The sequence below is a fragment of the Primulina eburnea genome, chromosome 5 (assembly GCF_022965805.1).
Source record: "Primulina eburnea isolate SZY01 chromosome 5, ASM2296580v1, whole genome shotgun sequence".
NCBI lineage: Eukaryota > Viridiplantae > Streptophyta > Magnoliopsida > Lamiales > Gesneriaceae > Primulina > Primulina eburnea.
Window position 1 is genome coordinate 8481732 of NC_133105.1, and position 19159 is coordinate 8500890.

Genomic DNA, 19159 nt, shown 5'->3' on the forward strand with positions numbered 1-19159 from the left:
TACAGGTTCAAGAGGTGGCTCCCGTCATGTAGCACTTTGCCCCGCAGGTTCAAGAGGTGACTCCCATGCACGTAGCACTTTGCCCCGCATAGCACTTATTTCCCGATGTTTTATGCCGGTGACCGGCTCTGATACCATTCTGTCACGCCCCGAGCTCGGGCCCGCGCCTGCGTGACTGCACAATGGGCCCCTATAGCAACTACTTCGTATTCGTCCTCGCTTTACGAAAATGATTAACGCAAGTTGCTATAGAATTCCATTGTAAGCCATTACAAACTCATTTTAAATCTTGATTTTTTTTCTATGTGGGACAAGGGTATCACAATCGCTAATCCCGATTATTTTATGATGATCCTCATTGAATCCAACTCGACTTCACTCCCGGCCTATGCCGGCCAACTGGTACATGATCAATTCGGACCCATCTCAAATTCAGATGATACAAATCTTCGGTTGTATGAGATTTGGAGTGTTTATTTTATTTTTTTTTGCATGGAAAGGCCACAACAAACAAGAACCGGTCCCTTCGCCATGACATGCTGCGCTATCAATTGTATAATACAATCTGAACGTTTTTCACCATAATCAAATGATTTTCAATGGTTTTTCTGAGTATTAATTCGAAAAAATAGCGAAATTAAGGTGAAAAATGTATTACAACAATGTCTGTAGAAAGACTTATTATACTTTGAATAATGAGAGATTGGAAAACAAATACAAGAGCTGAGAAGCTCCTTCTAAACAAAATAGCTAGGATAATTAAAGAAATCTAATTTATTTACAAAATACACATTATTAGTTACTTGCATACTATCTAGCTAGCTACATGTGTTGTTCCAGATCATCTGTTGCTCATGGACGGACCCCAACCGATTTCAAACTCTCAATATCGCGAGATCTGTCATCATCCATCAAATTTTGATTATTTATCGAATATATTTTTAGATGAACTATTGAAACACTGTTGTTATGGGAGAAGGAAAAAGGTAATTAACTCTAAAAATAGATATGGAGAGAAAGAGGTACGTAAAATACCGAGTGAAAATCGACTGAGTCGGGCTATCCTGCTGATCCTTGTAATTGTCCTGGATATGGGCAACCTTACGAAGAAACGACCTGTCTATGAATTTCTCGGCGGATCCCAGCACGGCATCGGGGATTTCCACCTCCGGCACGCTCTCCCTCATCTTCTTCGTCACCTGCACCGATGGAGATCGCGTCAGCTGCTGCGTTGCCGTGTGGATTCCGATGCATCCTGCTACACAGACCATCCCAGCCACCATCCATACTGGTGCAAAATCACCACTCTTCGCTATCCTCCAAAACCCGCTGTTGTTACCGGAGGCCCTACCGGCTGCTGTGGCGGATGTGGCCAAATTCCTGTTAGCCGCGGCCTGGAATAGTGGAGCACGGCGCATCCATGGTCTGCTTTGTTTCTGCATGCACAAGATTTTAACTAAATTTAAAAATTTTAAAGAATTTTATGCATGATATATTCAGGCTAGAATCCTCATCAGACACACCGATCATGGGAAGAAACTTGAAATTTATAAAATTTTACAAAATTTTCTTGTCTGATCAGGGCCAATACATGCATCAAATCAAACAAATTAAATTGAAAGTTGAGAAACGGATTAAGCTAAGCATCCATGGGGCTCACAAACCAGAGCAGTAGTGTATGCCATTTGAATATTAAGAATTAATCTTGGATGATGAATACAATACAATACTTGGTAAATTGATGAATAATTTTCTGCCAACTTAATTTTTTATAAACGGAAGGCAACGATTAAATAGGAGAGAATCGTGCAACCGCCAACATGAGATCCATCATCAGATAGCCTAAAAGCGTGCTTTGAGATACACGTTTCAAGCCCATGCAATTCAAAGAATGAAATATTTATGTACGTAAAATCTCTGACCAGTTCTTTTTCAAGGGGCTAATCATTATTAAACATGTAGGTTGTTACGACTATGGGAGGCAAAGAAAATAATGGATAAAAAGTAATTTGTTTCGTTTATGTCATTTATGATTTATTAAGCACATAACATTGCGTGTCAGGTGAATTTAGCTTTTGGAAAATTAGTTTTTGAAACTTATATAACGGTTTTCCAAATAGATTCGTGGAAGAAATTTTTTCATCCTTTTTCTAGTTGTCTGTTTTTTTTTTTTCGATTTTCCGGTAGTGCTTGTATTTTAGTTGATTGATATATATCTTTATTTCTATATTATATTATTAAGTTTGAGATATTTATAATAACTAATTTTTGTTGTCATTATCTGTTTTAATAATTGAATATATATTAATAAAATGCTAAAATTTTACTGCAAACTATATGTAGTTCAGTGGATAGAGATTTTGTTTTTTATGCATCAAGTAGGGGTGTTCAAACTTCGAATAAAACCGAAAATCCAAACCAAAAAAACTGAAAATGGAACAAAACAGAAAGCCGAATTTAGTAATTCGGATATAAATGTTAAAATCGAAGTTTATTTGGTTCGGTTTTGGATTATATATGTCCAAACCGAAATAACCGAAATTTTATTAAATTAATAATTTTTTTATATTTTTATTGATATTATATATTTTGATATGATATTTAGAGAATGAAGAACTATTTTGAACAATTTTTAGGTGAATGTTGTTTGTTTAATTAATTTAGACATTATATTTAAATATTTCACTAAGAAAACATATAAAAAATTAACATATTTTATTTTACAATATATTTATATTATTAATTTAAATAATTATATTAAAACCGAATTAACCGAACCGTTTTAGTAGAAAACCGAACCGAAGAAAAATGGTTCGGATATCAGATTATATATTTCTAAAACCAAAAACCGAAATAACCGAAATTAAAACCGAAAACATAACCGAACCGACTGATGGACACCCATAACATCAAGTTGTAATTTCAACTCTTACTTGGGTCTTTTTTTTACTTTCATCTTTTTCTTTAATTTTTAAATTTATATATCAAAATTGCAATGTAGTCCTTCACTATTTCTTATATATATGATATATTTTTTATGATTATAACATATTGTACAAGTATCTATACTTTATTAAATGAATCTACTTAACAAAAAAATCATATACTTCAAATATTATTCAACTTCTAATTTTAAATGCGTCGATACTTAATACTAAATCGAAAATAAGTGTTATTATTTAATATTTAATCAATAAAAACATAATTCATTGGTCATGTACTAGTTTATTATTAAATATTAGATATTTAGATAAAATTTTTAATTAATTTAAATTAATTTATAATAAAATAATAAATTTAATTAAGTCTGGAGACTGTAGGTTAGTCGAATCGACAGACTCTTTATTTCGCAAATATTAACTTATAAGTTCCACTTTTTTATTTATTTAAAATTTTAATTTGTTTTTATAATTCAAAACTCTTGTATTCCCCTGTGTTCGTTGCCCATTGCGTTCCGACAAACCTTAGCTACAAATCTTTAATCCAATGAAGAAGCTTAGATGGGCCATGGACGGTGGCTCCTGGGACGTCGACGTATCGACTCCGGTGACCGTGGAAGGAGTGGCGAGGCCAGTCTCCGGCGAGCCGCTGCCGTTGGGATTGAGCCGCGGGGCTAGGCTGTCTCGCCCCCGGCAGGTTGATTTCTTCCAGCGCTTCATGGCTATGCCCCTCGTTCCCAATCTTGACTCCGGCCGTGGCTTCTCTTTTCAGCGCGTCCTCTCTCTCCTCTGCCCTCTGTTGCCAGCGAGTCATGGTAGTGCTACCAACCTCTCTCCACAGTTGCCTTTCGCTTCAGTTAAATAATCAAGAAATTTTCCTGTTTCCTTCGTTACAATTGAATCTGTAACAATTCAATTATGATTTAGAACATTGGCTTTCAAGGTTGAATTTAATAAGGAATTTGTGCATTTAACTCTTTATGCCTCCATCTTTCCCATATTCATGGTAAAAGAGAAGATGATGAATGCTGAGTGGGGAGAGTGGGCTTTAAGCTCTCAAGAATATGGAATTAGTGTGTGCTATAGTTATCTTGGGTTTAAGCAGATGAATATTTAGTCATTTCGACACTCAAAGACTTGAATTTCTAAGCTATATCATTTTAAATTCTATCCTAATTTTTTATTTTGCTTATCTCTTCAAGTTCTGTTTTTTTATATTAATAACATTTAGATATGCGATCTATTTGCCTGAATTTACAATTCATGTTTAATTGTTGTTGATTTTAAGCTGTCAAATCCTCGGAAATGGATGCCCGCCAAATCTCAGAGCAACAATGTGGCAAATTTGTTCTGAGGAAATTATGAGTTTCACAGGTTTCAGTGCTGTTAACTTGTTTTATAAAACTAAATTCTGTTTTATTTCAATCGAACCGGTTTTTGGTTCCTTCTGAACTAGGTTAAGTAACATCAAACAAAGTTTCATTTTCTGCTTAACCAAATACAAAAGCTTTCTGGAAAAGAGTGGATTTAGTTATATGTTGATTCTGCCTCCACTTGTTGATACTTCCCCATGGACAAGAGGAATTATCTTTTCTGCTTGATTACAATTCAATCTTCCAACTGCCTATCTATTATTGGAAGAACTGATCCCACCGTCACATTGTTGACTGTTCCGGTTGAGCACTTTATCTGCAGTTCTAATACTAGTTAACTTGACTGTACTGGCAGTTGTGATATTTCGCCGCTGATCTGATTACTTTTTAATTTTTTTTATTTGATTTATAATTTTTTTTATGTTGCGATTATTGTAATAATTGTATTAAAAATTCACTAACAATTTGTTTACACAGTTTTCAAAGCTACTACTAAACTTTGCTCCATATTTCTCCTGAAAGGTGCTTGGTGAATTATTTGTGACCAGGTTCTAGACACTTAAGACTATGCTATCCACTGTGAAACACACCAACATAGCAAAACTATTAGATCATCTACTAATAACTAGAGCGTTCGGCACTAATTCAATGTCTTAAACTCGTGTTTAACTCAGGGAGCATAGACTTTGTCAGTTCTATAAACACGCATATATGTACATACATAAATATATATAGTTGTGATTGATTCACGTTTTGATACGAAGCCATGCAGGTTAGTGGCAATTCTTGGACAGTTCAATGTACAGAAGTTTGTGACTTCGCTTCGAAAGAATGGGTTCAGACAAGAGTCATATGCTTCATCTTTGCCGAGTATTTGGAGACACCTTTCAAACAAAACTTTGTATGCCCTGAATTTTTGTTCAGAGTGGTCGTTAACCTCACAGGACACGATGGTACTTAGCTTAGAGGCATGTGCGGATGACAAGGCTCCTAGAAAGAAGGCAGTTCTTCATCACAAGGCAAGGCTGTAATTGTGTAACCTCTGATATCTATGGAGAATCGATATTGATAGTATAAATTTTTTCAATGGCTAAATCTTTCTTTGCCAGCATGCATTTTTTCTTTACTCCTTGTCCGAGTTTCAATTACTGCCAGTGATGTAGTCATTGTTTTCTAGTTCTCTGATAGAAACATGTCGTGACGTTCGATTACATCGTAGGATCTCTGATATAAACTTAACTGTTTTTTTTTTAAATAATAATCACCCTCACACACCTGCTGTTCTATAACTGGGATTTTTGGGCTGGTCACTTTAAGCTTAACAACTATTAGTATTTTTCCTTTTACAGTTTCTCCATCACGATCTCATTGTAGAAGCAGCTTCGCCATCACTTTTTGTTGATCAGCATGGTAATTACTGGGATGTTCCATTGACAATGGCGATGGATCTTTCGTCAGTTGCTTCTGACAGTGGAACAAGCTACCATTTATGTGTCAACCACACTTCAGGTTCACCCAAGCAGTGTGATGATCATCCTACTCAAAGAACACCCGCTGCTTTACTTTCAGGTTTGTGTGCCAAATGTGCAGTTTCATTCAAGAAAAATTTCGACATTTGGAGAAGTGAAGCGCAAAAGATGAAAATGGTGCAACCATATGATATATTTCTGTCCACTCCTCATATTTCAGCAGCAGGGATTCTAGGTAAACACAGCCATGTGACTCTGATAAGTTTAATTGTAAGTGATATTTGTTGCTTGTGTTCATTATTATTGGTTGAAGGAAAATGCCGAAAATATTAATCTTTACTCAGGGAAGCAGAATGTTTTTTTTATGTTAGTAGTAAGTTTATGACTAATCTCGGAAGTAAGTTCATGACTAATCTTGATATGCATTGATTACGAAGGGCTCCCAAGATTCACATATTATCTATGTATTCCATTTTCCTTGATGTTATGCTTGGATGAATTTGGTTTTTGTGGAGGTATTTGAGATGAGAAAATGACTTGAAGCTGGGATTTTAAAATGACATGAATATTGGGTGCATTTAAAATCTATTATAGTTTTCAGTACAATAATTTAAATAATAAGAGATGAATTTGAAATATATTTATGTCATAGTTATCCAAACAATAAAATGAATTTGAAGTTATGGTCTTAGAATAGTCTATTTCAAATGACTTAATCATATGCCTTGATAGATAAACAAAAACAAGGATTCTGAGTCACTCTAAATTGTATGTATAGACTAAAAACTTGTACATCCTTTTCATTGCTGTATGTTCATTACTATAGTAAAGAAGTACACAAAATGGCCATAACGATGCCAGACAAATCTTTTTTAATTGAGCAGTTTTTCAAAAATAATGCATTGTGAGTTCAAGCTGAAATTCTATATAAAAGTAATTCATATTTGATTATACACAAATTATCATTAGCTTTCTATATTTGTGGTTAATTTGTTGGTTAAGTAATGTTGAATGCTATTTGGCAGAATTTTCTTCCCGTGTATAGATTGTAGAATTTTATATATCAACTCATCTTACTTTGATTGGCATGGATGATTGGCCATGCGCCTCACCATCCTCTGTGCTCCTTAGAGACTGAGATATATGTGCACCTAGTGCATTTAATAGCTATGCTAAGGGCTTGCGCTGAACAAATTGACCACTGCATTATTTTGTTTTCCATCAATATATCATTATCGTCTGAATGGGCTCTGTCAACCATTTGTGTAATATTTTTTTCTCCAATACCACACAACAATTATGATTTTGATGTGTTTATTTCATTTTAGGTGCTGTCGTCACTGCATCTGTCGGAGATAATGCACTTCGAGCCCAGGAAGAAAATGGGTGTTCTGGGTTTCGAGCCAAAGGCACAAACTCTGCGATTTTAGCGGATTTATTTGCGTCAGTCTCACTCTCTGCTCAGCATGGAAATTTCCAGAAGCCTTTCCTAGACCTTACTCGCTTTTATTCCCGGCTGGATATTCCTTCTGGATTGAACTTTCTAAAGGGTGCCACTTGCATGGCGTTTGATCTCTACAATTCTCAAGTGCCAAATGCAGAAGCAGTTCGTGCAATGTGTCCCTCTGCCAGCTTCTCTTTTCAGCAGCAGGTTCATATTTAATCTCGAGTTAACTTTTCCATTACTGAACTTCATAAAACCCAATTCTGCGGCAGAAACCCCTTTTGATTTTTGTGCAGATTGCTGGACCTTTCAGCTTCCGAGTCGATGCAGGAGTGGCGCTCGACCCAAAGAAAAAAGACTGGATTTTGAATGTGAATGATCCTGTAATTGCCATCGAGTATGCCCTTCAAGTACTTGGTTCAGCAAAGGCTGTAGCTTGGTATTCCCTGAAACAAAGAGAGTTCATGGTAGAACTAAGATTCTTTGAGAGTTGAGTTGAGAGAAATTTAATTTTTTCCATAAAACTTTATTTGTTAGCTTTTTGAACTTAATTGTAATTAAATACATAAATTGGATAGAAACTTAACTTTTAAACTGTTTTTCTTCATTTTATTGAAATAAAAAGGACATCCTTATTAGACAATATGGATAAATGGGGGATATTTTGTCATTTTCCTAAGAAAAACTATTATTAAATTAATAAAATTTTCACCGGAGGAATTTAGGAAAATTATCTAAAAAATTGATATACTTTAAGTTTTAACCATATAATTAGTTGAAAATTGTTCTTTTCGAAATGAATGTTTTATTAAATGCTGATGACATCGAGCATTATTGATGTGATCAAATTTATCTAATATTATTGGTTCTATAATAAAAGAAATGTTAAAATAATAATAAAACAATTATTAGACAATTATTACACTTTGTTTATATTGAGTACGACCAGCCATTGTGAATAAGATAACCTATTTTTTTGAAATGTTTCTGGCTTTTATTAGCTTTTGTTACATAAAGCGTTCATATAATATGAATGTCCCCTTCCCACGTGGTATCCTTCCTCCAATTGTTTTGAATTTTTTTACATGCTGCATATCGAAATATTACAATCGTAAGTTTTATCGTCATAAAAAAAACAATTATAATCTATGAAAGAGAGATTGTTAGAGATGACCAACGTCGTCACATGTTCGATTATCGATTTATCGTGAAATTGCCTAAGTTTCATAATAATGTATTGCCAGTTTTCATTTCATATAATTCCATATTTTATATCAAAACGTGTAAATCGTAAAGAAAATTGTGTGTACGCGTACAATATTATTTAACAATTGGCAGCGAGCCAAATGACATATTCTGATGGATACCTCGTAACGAACACAAGTATTATCCAATCACTTATTAGTTGTCAAACTATATATTTTTTGTTCGAATGTCAAAGTTTTAATAATTGCAACTTAGGTTATTGCTTTCTTATTAATTTAATAAAAAATTGTATATATTAATAGCAATAATTAGAACACATCTATATTGAAGATTTGCAGCAATTTTCACGACTCGTCCTAGTCTTTTATTCGACTCAATCCATGAAATTGAAATTTTTTATATAAAAAATATTACAGGTCACTCTAAATATGAGCATAATTTATTTGTCTCACGAATATAGATCTATGAGAGCGTCTTCACATAAAACGTACTCTTTGTGAATATCGGTAGCGTTGAGCCGTCTCACAGATAAAGATTCGTGAGACCGTCTCACAAGAGACATGATCCTCTAATTTATAAGGTAAACGGATTAAGTTGAAAAGTTATGGCTAAATATATTATCACTAATTTGTGGAGATTTTATCCTTCAACACAATATATTATATTGGTTTATTCATATTATAGAAAATATTTATTTATTTCTAAAGTCACGTGAGACTGAGACATTTCTTACTGCTAGCATTTGAAGTTTGTGCAAAATGTATATTTTTAATTAATTAAAAAGGTATATATATTTTTATAACAGTGTAGATGCTCTTTTAATATAATACAAACTCGAATAATTCGATAACTTTAAATTTATTAACCAGAGCAAACGATTTATTAAAAATATGAAAACTTTAATGTTAAGAAGCAAAATGTGGACGAAATAAACGCGAGACTTATGAAAATTGGAATTCCATATGGTCTGTAATATTATTTTTGTTCAATTTTCTACATATTGAATAAATTTTAGAAATAATTATATATGTCCGGTAAGATTAGATCGAAAAATAATTTTTTATTAGAAACAATGCAAGAAAAACAAATATCGGTTTAATAAAAAATTGTCAAAAATGTTTTTTAAAGTTGAATTAATTTAATATTTTATGGCGAATATCAAAACTTTGATTATATTATGTAGGATCCAATTCTTGTTATATAAGAAATTATAGCTAGTGATACCGAAACAAGTGAAATATTGTTAATTTTCTGAAAGTAAAAAAGACTCAATCCTCCGGTTGCAATATTTCTATATTTATCTTATGTAGTTGACAACTTTTTTAATAATCAAATTCTAAAACAATGTAATTTTTTTTGTTATTCATTTTTTTCACATCCAAAAAAATTTCTTTTAACCATGATTAAATTTAAATTTGATTTAATAATCAACTGGGCATTTTCAATTTCATAAATAAAAAATATTTTTAATAAATAAAAATAATAAAATATACTCACCATTTTCTTATATTAAAGTTCATTTCAATTGAGGAGTTAATAAAACAGTTAATTTTCTTATATCAAAGTTCATTTCAATTGAGAAGTTAATAAAACAGTTAACAAGGCAGACACAACACGATTAATTAACAAACCATGTTTAGAAAAGCATTAAATTTCATTATAAAATTATCAACAATTGGTTATTGACAATCATTTTCATATTCATACAAAAATTATTAGAATGCTATTTTTGTTATAATTTATTTAATTAGCTACTATAAAATCAACTTAAAATCTATTTTTGATAATATTAATAACATTTTTTTGACATGTTGGGTGCAATAATTGTCGATGTTTGGTAGAGTGATCAAACCGTGATACTTGAACTGGTGTGCGTTTTAAAAGATTTTTGAGTTACACTATTACCATCAGCTATAGCTTTTGGTAAAGCAGCAAGCGCTCAGTCCTATAATTGGTATCAGAGCCAGTGTCACATGTTTGATTCATGTTGTCTGCCATGAGTGCAATTATTGGGAGGAAGATTGTTGGGTGCAATAATTGTCTTTGCTTAGTAGATCGATCGAAGCGTGGTGTTTTGAGCTATTGTGTGGTTTAAAAGATTTGAGTTGCACCATTATCACCAGCTATAGCTTTTGGTAAAGCGGCAAACGCCCGGTCCTATAGAATATGTCGTCGCTACCTTTCAGTGTATATTGAACGTAAACCTCCGGACTAACGTAATAAACTGCAAATCACATTAGTCAGGTGAACCGTACTTATAAGCCCTATGCAACAACAAACTTGTCCGAGAAAATATTGATAATGAATTTGAACCCATGATCATTAATCAATCTCTCACATACTTCTAGGGGTGGGCATAAAATCGGAAAAATCGAAAAAACCGAATAATTCGGTTTAAAATGGATCGGTTTTATCGGTTTTTCGGTCAGTTACGATTTTAAAATTTAGGGTATTCGATTTTATCTTTTCTTGACAGGTTAATTTGTTTCATTTTTTATAAATGACAGCAAAGGAGGGTATGATCGATGAAAGCAAGAGTTCTAATGCACCTAATTTGTCATCTGCAGATTCGGTTGATGTTGGGAAAAAGCGGAAATCTGTAAGACCTAGATCTCTTGTTTGGGAACATTTTGAGAAATATGAGGATTCTAATGGGACACTTAGAGAAAAATGTAATTATTATGGTTCAAGTTTAAATGATACTTCATCTTTGGGTGCTCATTTGAAAAAGTGTAAAAAAATATCCATGTAATGTGGAAACTAAACAAGCAAAAATAGCCTTTCAAAACATTTCAAAAGATCAAATAACAATCAATGCTTGGAGATTTGATCAAGAAGGTTGTAGGAAAGCTTTGGCCAAGATGATACTTGTCGATGAATTACCTTTTAGTTTTGTGGAAATGGAAGGATATAGACACTTTATAAATGTGATACAACCACTATTTAGAATTCTATTTCGTAGGACTATTACAAGGGATTGCTTTGAACTTTTTTTGGAAGAAAAGAAAAATCTTAAGCTTTTTTTCAAAGATACACGTCTAAGAGTTTGTCTCACAACAGACACATGGACTTCAATGCAGAGAATTAATTATATTTGTCTTATTGCTCATTTTATTGACAAGAACTGGAATTTGCAAAAAAGAATATTAAATTTTTCTCCAATATCTAGTTATAAAGGTGATGATATGGCAATTGTTATCACTAAATGTTTGCTTGATTGGGGTTTGGATAAGGTCTTCACTATCACAGTATATAATGCTAGTTCAAATGATACTACAGTGAAAGAGATGTCAAACCAATTCATTAAATGGAGAAGTAATTTGATGGATGGTAAACACCTTCATGTGATGTGTGTGGCTCATATAATGAATCTCATTGTTCAAGATGGTTTGAAAGAAGTTGGAGATTCTGTGAGACGAGTTAGACAAGCTATAAGATATATTAGACAATCTCTTGCAAGGATTAAAGATTTTTGTGAAATTGAAAAGATAACAAGTAAGAAGTCCTTGTGTTTGGATTTTGTTACTAGGTGGAATTCTACTTACTTGATGTTGAAAACTGCTTTGGAATTTGAAAATGCTGATTGTTGGATCATTTTCTTCCCCATGTTTGTGAAGATGGAAAGGATGTAGGTGCATTGACAAGTGGTGATTGGGAAAATGTGAGAAAAAATGAGAAGTTTCTTGAAGCTTTTTATAATCTTATCTTGAGAGTTTCAGGTACATGATATGTTACTTCAAATATCCACTTTCATGAAATTGTCGAGCTTTCTTGTGTTTTAAAGTTGTTAGTAGAGAGTGATGACATTGTTTTGGCTATGATGGCAAAAAGGATGAAATCTAAATTTGACAATATTGGGGTGCTCCAGAAAAAATAAATAAGATGATTTTTATTGCATGTGTGCTTGATCCTCGTTTCAAATTTGATTATGTGGCTTTTGTGCTTTTGAAGATGTATGGGCAAGAGAAAGGGGAGCAATTAAGAGTTCAAAAAAGGTTGTACATGACTTCTTTGTTTCAAGAATATAGGAAGGCCACTTCAAAAATGTCTAAAGGATCATCTACTAGTAAAGTTGAGCCATCGGGTATAAACACAGGAAATATTGATAAAAGAACACTAATACAACAAGAATACTTGAGATTTAAGGCTGAAAGTGGAAATATGGATGCTAAGACTAAGTTAGATAGGTATCTTGATGAAGATGTTGAGGAACATTTTGATATTTTGCTTTGGTGGAAAGTTAACTCTTCCAAATTTCCTACTCTGGTTGAGATGACTCGTGACATGTTAGCGATTCCTATTACTATTGTGGCATCAGAAATTGCTTTTAGCACCAGGGGACGTGTTCTAGATTCATTTAGAAGTTCATTAACACCTCAGTTAGTACAAGCACTCATTTGCCTTCAAGATTGGTTCCGAAAAGAATCTTCTCCCATTAAAGTAGAAAAAGACTTGGATCGCCTTGAAAAAATTGAATCTGGTAAGAAATTTGTGTATTTTTTTCTGTTTTATTTTAGAATTATTTTGTTATTTAATGTTGGTAATAATTTTCTTATTTTTTTAGATTTGATCAATATTGGAAGGGATTCTTGTATTGGAAGAGATTCTTGCATAACCAATATATAATCATTTCAATGAAATATTGTAAGTTAACTAGTTAAGTTTAAGCATTTTCACTTATTGTTACTAGTTGTAATGAATTTATTATTTTTCCATAAAAATAGGATTTTTTTTTATATTACTTTGTTAAAGATCTTTGCAATTAGTTTCAATAAATTTAAGTTATTACTTCAAAATTGTGATTCATAATCACTTTATAATTGTAATGAACTTAATAATCACTTTATAATTCTAATGAATTTGATGTTTTTTTTTTTTATTTTTGCTAAACAGGATTTTAGAGTTTGAGAATTGGAAGTTTAAATATTTTGAAGGAGATGGACTTGCAAAGTGTTTTGGGATTGTTAGGCTTGGGTTGCCGATAGATTTGAACGAACTTCTACCTCTTTGGACGTAGGCGTAGTGATTTTTTAACTGTATCTTCCCTCCTTATTTCCCTAGATTATGGTTTTTTAGCATGTCAATTGTAATGCTTTCGGACATTAGTTTTCTCTCGACTTGGCACCAGCTATCATGGTTGGATTACGTATCTTAATTTGTTATATATTGTTAATATATTCGCATGACATGTTTGAACATAACACAAATTAAATGTTTGACAAATACTATGATTTAAATTTTAGAGGCATAAATTGACGTAGAATTTTATTTCTTAACAAATTTTTTTCTAACCGTATATAACCGACCGTATAAACCTAACCGTATTACAAAAAAAAAAAAAAAACCGAACCAACCATAATAAAATGGTTTGGTTTTGGACTAGAGATATTCAAAACCGAAAACCAAAAAACGAACCATTGTAGAGTAAAACCAAACCAAACCGACAGTTATCCACCCCTACATACTTCACCAACTCGAACATATGATAGGCATAACATGAAATATTCGAATACATTTTAAACATAACATTATCTTTCAATTCTTATTATACGTCAATAATATGCAGTGAATCAATATTTGAGTAGCACATCTTTTAAAATTTGTATTACAAAAATAATCCAATAATTGATCTTTAATGAATAATGGTTTGGTATGTTCGATGAATTTTATAAACTATTAATAATTGTAATTATATTGGTCCTTTAAGACCATTTCAATTTTCAACAAATAAAATTATAATTCTAATATATAAAAAAAGTTTCCTTTACTAACACTTGTTAGTTACATAATTAAATATCGATTGCTGTGATTATTTCTATCATATAAAATCATAGTTGTCCATTTTCATACTTTTCTTTAAATAAAAATTATCCTTTTTTTATTATTATTATTATTTCAACAACTGAGGTGAACATAAGGTCTTACCAACCACTGAAAAGCCCATGCCTTCTTATTACCCAACGCCTCGTTCTCTGTATTTCCCAGAATTCCATGTGGTTTCTGCGGTATTACTTCAACTTCAAAACAAGTTTTTTTCTCTGGCATTTCAAGAAATACAATAAATTGATCTATTCGTCTTCTTCAAGACCCTTCATCATTATTAGTATCAATTATGGTACCATGATATCTATATTTATATCCACTTGAGATTATATCACATTATAGTAGAAAAAAATTCAAAGCCAAGGAGATCATCCCATAGAGTTTATGAGCGTGTTTGTTTGAGATCACTGGGTTATGGGCATTGGAAAAAGATTTCAGTTTTATCGGATTTTGAGTTTGGATAAAACGATGAAATAGGATACTGGGAGGAGGAATATCTCCATACCATCAAATCAAGGTGAAGTTCGAATCTTTGATGGCATTTTCCAGTCGTTTTGTGTGTTTTCTTGCTGAAAATGATGTGATCATCAGAGAGCGATGTGAGGATAGTTCATAATTGTTTGTTCTGTTCTCCTCTGTTAGAATTGGTTGCGGTTGTTCAATCTTATACATGAAAAAGATGCAATTTTTTGTTCCCTTGATTTGTTGTATACATCTAATGCTTAACAACAGAGGGTCTTTTTTTCTTCCTTTGGTTTCTTTTTGAAAGGAGTAGTGAATCATTTTGTTTCTCTAATATATTTGACAGCTGATAATCTTGGAAGTAATGGCGCCTATTGTTTAAGGTTGTTCTATTTCTTGATCATCTTTGTTTTGTGTGGCAGTCCTCTGGAAGTCAAGAAAATGGGGTCCTTCAATTCCGGGTTGTCGAAGGAAACTCACATCCTTCATCTGAAGGTGTGGGCTTTAGTGGGAATCTTCTTCTTCATCTTTGCTATACTTGTTCTTTTGCTGCTATGGTGTTTCGTAGCGCGTAAGAAATTTAGGACAGGGAATAAACTTCCAGTTAGCCGGATTCCAAATGTGTCGAAGGAAATCAAAGAGATAAGAATGGACCAGATTTCAACTAACCATTTTGATCCCGAAAGAGATTCCTTCTCCAATGGCGAAAAGAATTCTGATAAGCTTATGACTCATTTAATCAATGGGAAGGAAAATACTTCAGGTTCCTTTACTTTCACGGGGAAGGATGACATGACATTTGAATATTTGGAGAAGAGAGATTTTCTGGCAGTAAACCAGCCTTCTTCCCATCTTATTACCATACCATCCCCTCTAGCGGGCCTCCCTGAGCTCTCGCAGCTCGATTGGGGCCACTGGTTTACGCTAAGGGATCTTGAAATAGCAACCGATAAGTTTTCGAATGAAAATGTCATTGGTGAGGGCGGATACGGAGTTGTCTACAGGGGCCAACTAGCCAATGGTACTCTTGTGGCAGTGAAAAGGCTACTCAACAATTTGTGAGTCTGGTTCATGGATTTCATTCAGCTTTGTAAGACAGATTTTCTCTTACGTGCTTTCTTTATGCGTTGATGACCATGTGATGTTTAAATTGTAGAGGGCAAGCGGAGAAAGAATTTAGGGTGGAAGTAGAAGCTATTGGCCATGTTCGACATAAAAATTTGGTTCGACTTTTGGGTTATTGTATCGAAGGTACTCATAGGTATTATTCTTTCACACTTCCTATCTTTCCTTTCAAGAAAGCAAATCAAAACCTGTAGAGTATTGTGCATGTTGCAGATAAAAGAAGTTTATATCTTCGTGTATTTTATCTTTAAAATAAATGAGAACTTGAGCAATTATGGCAGATTTCTGAGCTTGTACAAGTCATAACGGCCAATAGTATGTATTTATTTACCTTTGTTTCCTATCTTGTTACACCTATAGGTTATTGGTGTACGAGTATGTAAACAATGGCAATCTAGAGCAATGGCTCCATGGAGCAATGTCCCAGCATGGATACCTTACTTGGGAGGGACGAATGAAAATTCTACTCGGCACCGCCAAGGCGTGAGTTTACATATCCTTATGTTGCCATAGTTGAGTGACTGAAGTCATCTGTTTATTAATGTAAACTGAGTTGACTGTTGCAGAATAGCTTACCTACACGAAGCGATTGATCCTAAAGTGGTTCATCGAGACATTAAGTCGAGCAATATATTGATAGATGACGACTTTAATGCAAAAATTTCTGATTTTGGCCTTGCCAAGTTGCTTGGTGCTGGAGAAACTCATATTATCACTAGAGTTATGGGAACTTTCGGGTGAGTTTTGATTCAGGATCTACTAAGTCTCGATCTTGAACTTGTCTGTAAATTGTTTGCTCTTCTAAAAAAGATGGGGATATTGGTTTTGTAATCTTAAAAATCTCATGTTTCCCCTTCTCCTCTTGTATTTGCCTCTCTTATATAGATACGTAGCCCCAGAATATGCTAGCAGCGGCTTCCTAAATGAAAAGAGTGATGTTTATAGCTTCGGGGTTTTGCTCTTGGAAGCAGTAACTGGAAGGGAACCAGTAGATGACAGTCGACCTTTGCCTGAGGTATAGTTTAGTTTGTAAATATTCTATCTATCTTTGAATTTATGCAGAGCACTGATTCCGGTATTGAATGTGGAGGAGAATAGTACAGAAATTCAACTATCCTTTCGGTTAATTCATGCATGGTCAGTCCCATTCATGCTAGAACCAGAACCTGAAGCCAACTGATTTTGTAAATATTTTCAAGTTATTTTTTCACTGACATCCCAACTCTCAAGACTTAGACTATTTGCATCTATAAGTTGATACGATACGTAATTGAAATCGTTCTTTTTTCATAATCACTCTGTAAAATACACTGTCGATTTTCTCGCAAACCAGAAAAATCTGGTGGACTGGATAAAGATGATGGTCGGGGCGAAGCGTTCCGAGGAGGTGCTTGATCCAAATATAAACAATAGGCCATCTAAATCTGCCTTTAAACGAGCCCTTTTGACTGCCTTGAGGTGTGTCGATCCCAATGTCGAACAAAGACCTCCAATGAGTCAAGTTGTCCGCATGCTCGAGTCAGAGGAATACCCTGTACCAAGAGAGGTTTGCTTAGTTTCAACAAAATATTCTTTCCTCCCTTTTTCTTTGATATAAAACAAGAAAATCATCAGAAGTAGTTGTTTCATTTGCAACCTTTTTTCATCATGTTCTGCTTCAGGGTCGTAAGAAGTTGAAGGAATCCTTCAGACCATCCTCGGAAGGAGAGCAAATACACAGATTCTGACACGACACTCGAGACAATTCCAAGTTGAGGTCGGATACACGGTACATTAGTAGTACATAGCTGGAAAACCATGAAGTGCCAAGTGAATTCAAGATATAAATAAACTAGCTAAAGGGTGTTTTTTTTTTCCTCAGAAAAAGAAGTATACATACGTAATCGATTTATTAAAATTGGAAGATACCGATATCACGAAGGATTCCTTCCTCAATGGTCGGATTAGCCGGCATCACAGTGTTTTTCCTTGTCTTTGAGCCTGTGAATATGGATTTTAAGGGGCTTTGTACTTAGAATTTGTGCAGTTCCATTTTAAAAGGACTTCGTATTGAATAAAATTAAGACCGAGTTTCGTATGATTTACTTGTGTGAATAAAATGTGTATTTAATGATTGAGATTTTAGCAATATCTTGATGGCATACTCCAACTATCAATATTAATTTTAAATAGTGGATTTATTGTCAAATAATAATTGTACTTTGATTATTAATTTGATCTTAAATTTGTGTTGTACATAGGATTTATATGGAAATATTTAACAAAAATGACTTTCGTTTTACCATAAAATGCACACCCGTTACTTAATTTTTAACATTTGTTTTGTCTTCATTTTCTGTATGTTTAAAAATTATTTTTCAAAAAAGAAAAAGAAAAAGAAAAAGAAAAAGAAAATCACAAATTCTTGAATTTTCGTACTTAAAATTTCTGCTTAATATTTGCAAATAAATTTCTCCACGTTTAAAGAATATTTTGTAAATTCTTGAATTTTCGTACTTAAAATTCTGAGTTTGTATTCTTTTTTTATTTTTTAAACAAATTATTTTATTTATTTAAATATACATTGATTTAATTTTAAAAAAATAACAAAGCAAGATGTGACATACAGAAAAATGGAGTTGGATCTCAAATTCATTAATTATTACTCTATCATCATTATTTTTTTATATTACTTATATTACTAGTAAAAATAAAATAAAAAAAAGTGGATCGACACACACACATTTTTTTCGAAAGCTAAACTAACACATATTTAAATAAATAAAGAATTTTTTTAAAACAACAACAATAATATAATTTTTTAAAGATAAATTACATAATGTTTTACAAATAAAGAATTTTTTGAAAAAAATTGGTTGACTAATTCACTATTTTAAAGTGATATATATTTCAAATTATTGAACTTGAGCTTCAACATTATTTTTGGTATGTATTCTCTGGTCTAAGTTTTTTAAATAAGAGACGAGTTCAAATTCTAAAAAAAAATGACAAAATTTTTTTTTTGTAGCATTCACGATACATGTGCTGAGTGCATAAATCATGACCACTCATTCAACCATGATGTATGGATTAGTGATCATGATTCATCACTCAGCACATGATATATGTGCTGAGTGAATGAATACACTACCCATATGAATAGTATCTACCGAATCTTATCGTGATTGTGTTAGTTGCTAGTAATCTCTGCCCAAAAAATGTCATTTAAACGAAAATTACTCTAATCACTATACTTCACACGTAAATTTACTATATACGAAGTTGTATTTTATACTCACATTTATGTATCTAACATGCTATCCGCGTGTCAATGTTTAC

The 19159-nt window shown here is 32.9% G+C and overlaps 3 protein-coding genes across 4 annotated transcripts; 2 read left to right on the forward strand and 1 right to left on the reverse strand.

The window, feature by feature from the left end:
* Positions 1-590: 590 nt before the first annotated feature.
* On the reverse strand, positions 591-1818 carry LOC140831720 (uncharacterized). Its single transcript, XM_073195466.1, has 3 exons — positions 1665-1818; positions 1036-1436; positions 591-898 (listed from the first exon to the last, which is right to left on the reverse strand). Exons 1-3 carry the CDS (start codon positions 1683-1685, stop codon positions 853-855), a joined length of 468 nt encoding a protein of 155 aa, XP_073051567.1. The 5' UTR covers positions 1686-1818; the 3' UTR covers positions 591-852.
* A 1600-nt stretch (positions 1819-3418) lies between these two features.
* On the forward strand, positions 3419-7868 carry LOC140832888 (protein TRIGALACTOSYLDIACYLGLYCEROL 4, chloroplastic). The gene is given in 6 exon segments (XM_073197166.1): positions 3419-3721; positions 3724-3754; positions 5085-5331; positions 5662-6016; positions 7110-7432; positions 7522-7868. Coding segments are annotated over 6 exon segments (1389 nt in total). The 5' UTR covers positions 3419-3486; the 3' UTR covers positions 7720-7868.
* Positions 7869-14370: 6502 nt separating this feature from the next.
* LOC140832890 (probable receptor-like protein kinase At5g18500) lies at positions 14371-17918 on the forward strand. 2 transcript variants are annotated; one of them, XM_073197167.1, is made up of 8 exons: positions 14371-14771; positions 15139-15774; positions 15873-15977; positions 16202-16324; positions 16408-16578; positions 16727-16856; positions 17175-17387; positions 17503-17597. In XM_073197167.1, the coding sequence occupies exons 2-8, from the start codon at positions 15158-15160 to the stop codon at positions 17566-17568; spliced, it is 1425 nt and encodes a 474-aa protein (XP_073053268.1). In that variant the 5' UTR covers positions 14371-14771; positions 15139-15157; the 3' UTR covers positions 17569-17597. The 2 variants fall into 2 exon arrangements, with proteins under 2 accessions (XP_073053268.1, XP_073053269.1); XM_073197168.1 differs by lacking the exon at positions 14371-14771 and adding an exon at positions 17619-17918 and having other exon boundaries at positions 15050-15774; positions 17503-17585.
* The last annotated feature ends 1241 nt before the right edge of the window (positions 17919-19159 follow it).

Coding starts and splice junctions, on each gene's coding strand:
- LOC140831720 (XM_073195466.1), bottom strand. CDS start 1,685: ATGGCATACACTACTGCTCTG. Junction 1,437..1,664: donor TGGCATACACTACTGCTCTG/GTTTGTGAGCCC, acceptor TTGTGCATGCAG/AAACAAAGCAGACCATGGAT. Junction 899..1,035: donor ACTCAGTCGATTTTCACTCG/GTATTTTACGTA, acceptor GGATGATGACAG/ATCTCGCGATATTGAGAGTT.
- LOC140832890 (XM_073197167.1), top strand. CDS start 15,158: ATGGGGTCCTTCAATTCCGGGTTGTCGAAGGAAACTCACATCCTTCAT. Junction 15,775..15,872: donor AAAAGGCTACTCAACAATTT/GTGAGTCTGGTT, acceptor TTTAAATTGTAG/AGGGCAAGCGGAGAAAGAAT. Junction 17,388..17,502: donor AATACCCTGTACCAAGAGAG/GTTTGCTTAGTT, acceptor GTTCTGCTTCAG/GGTCGTAAGAAGTTGAAGGA.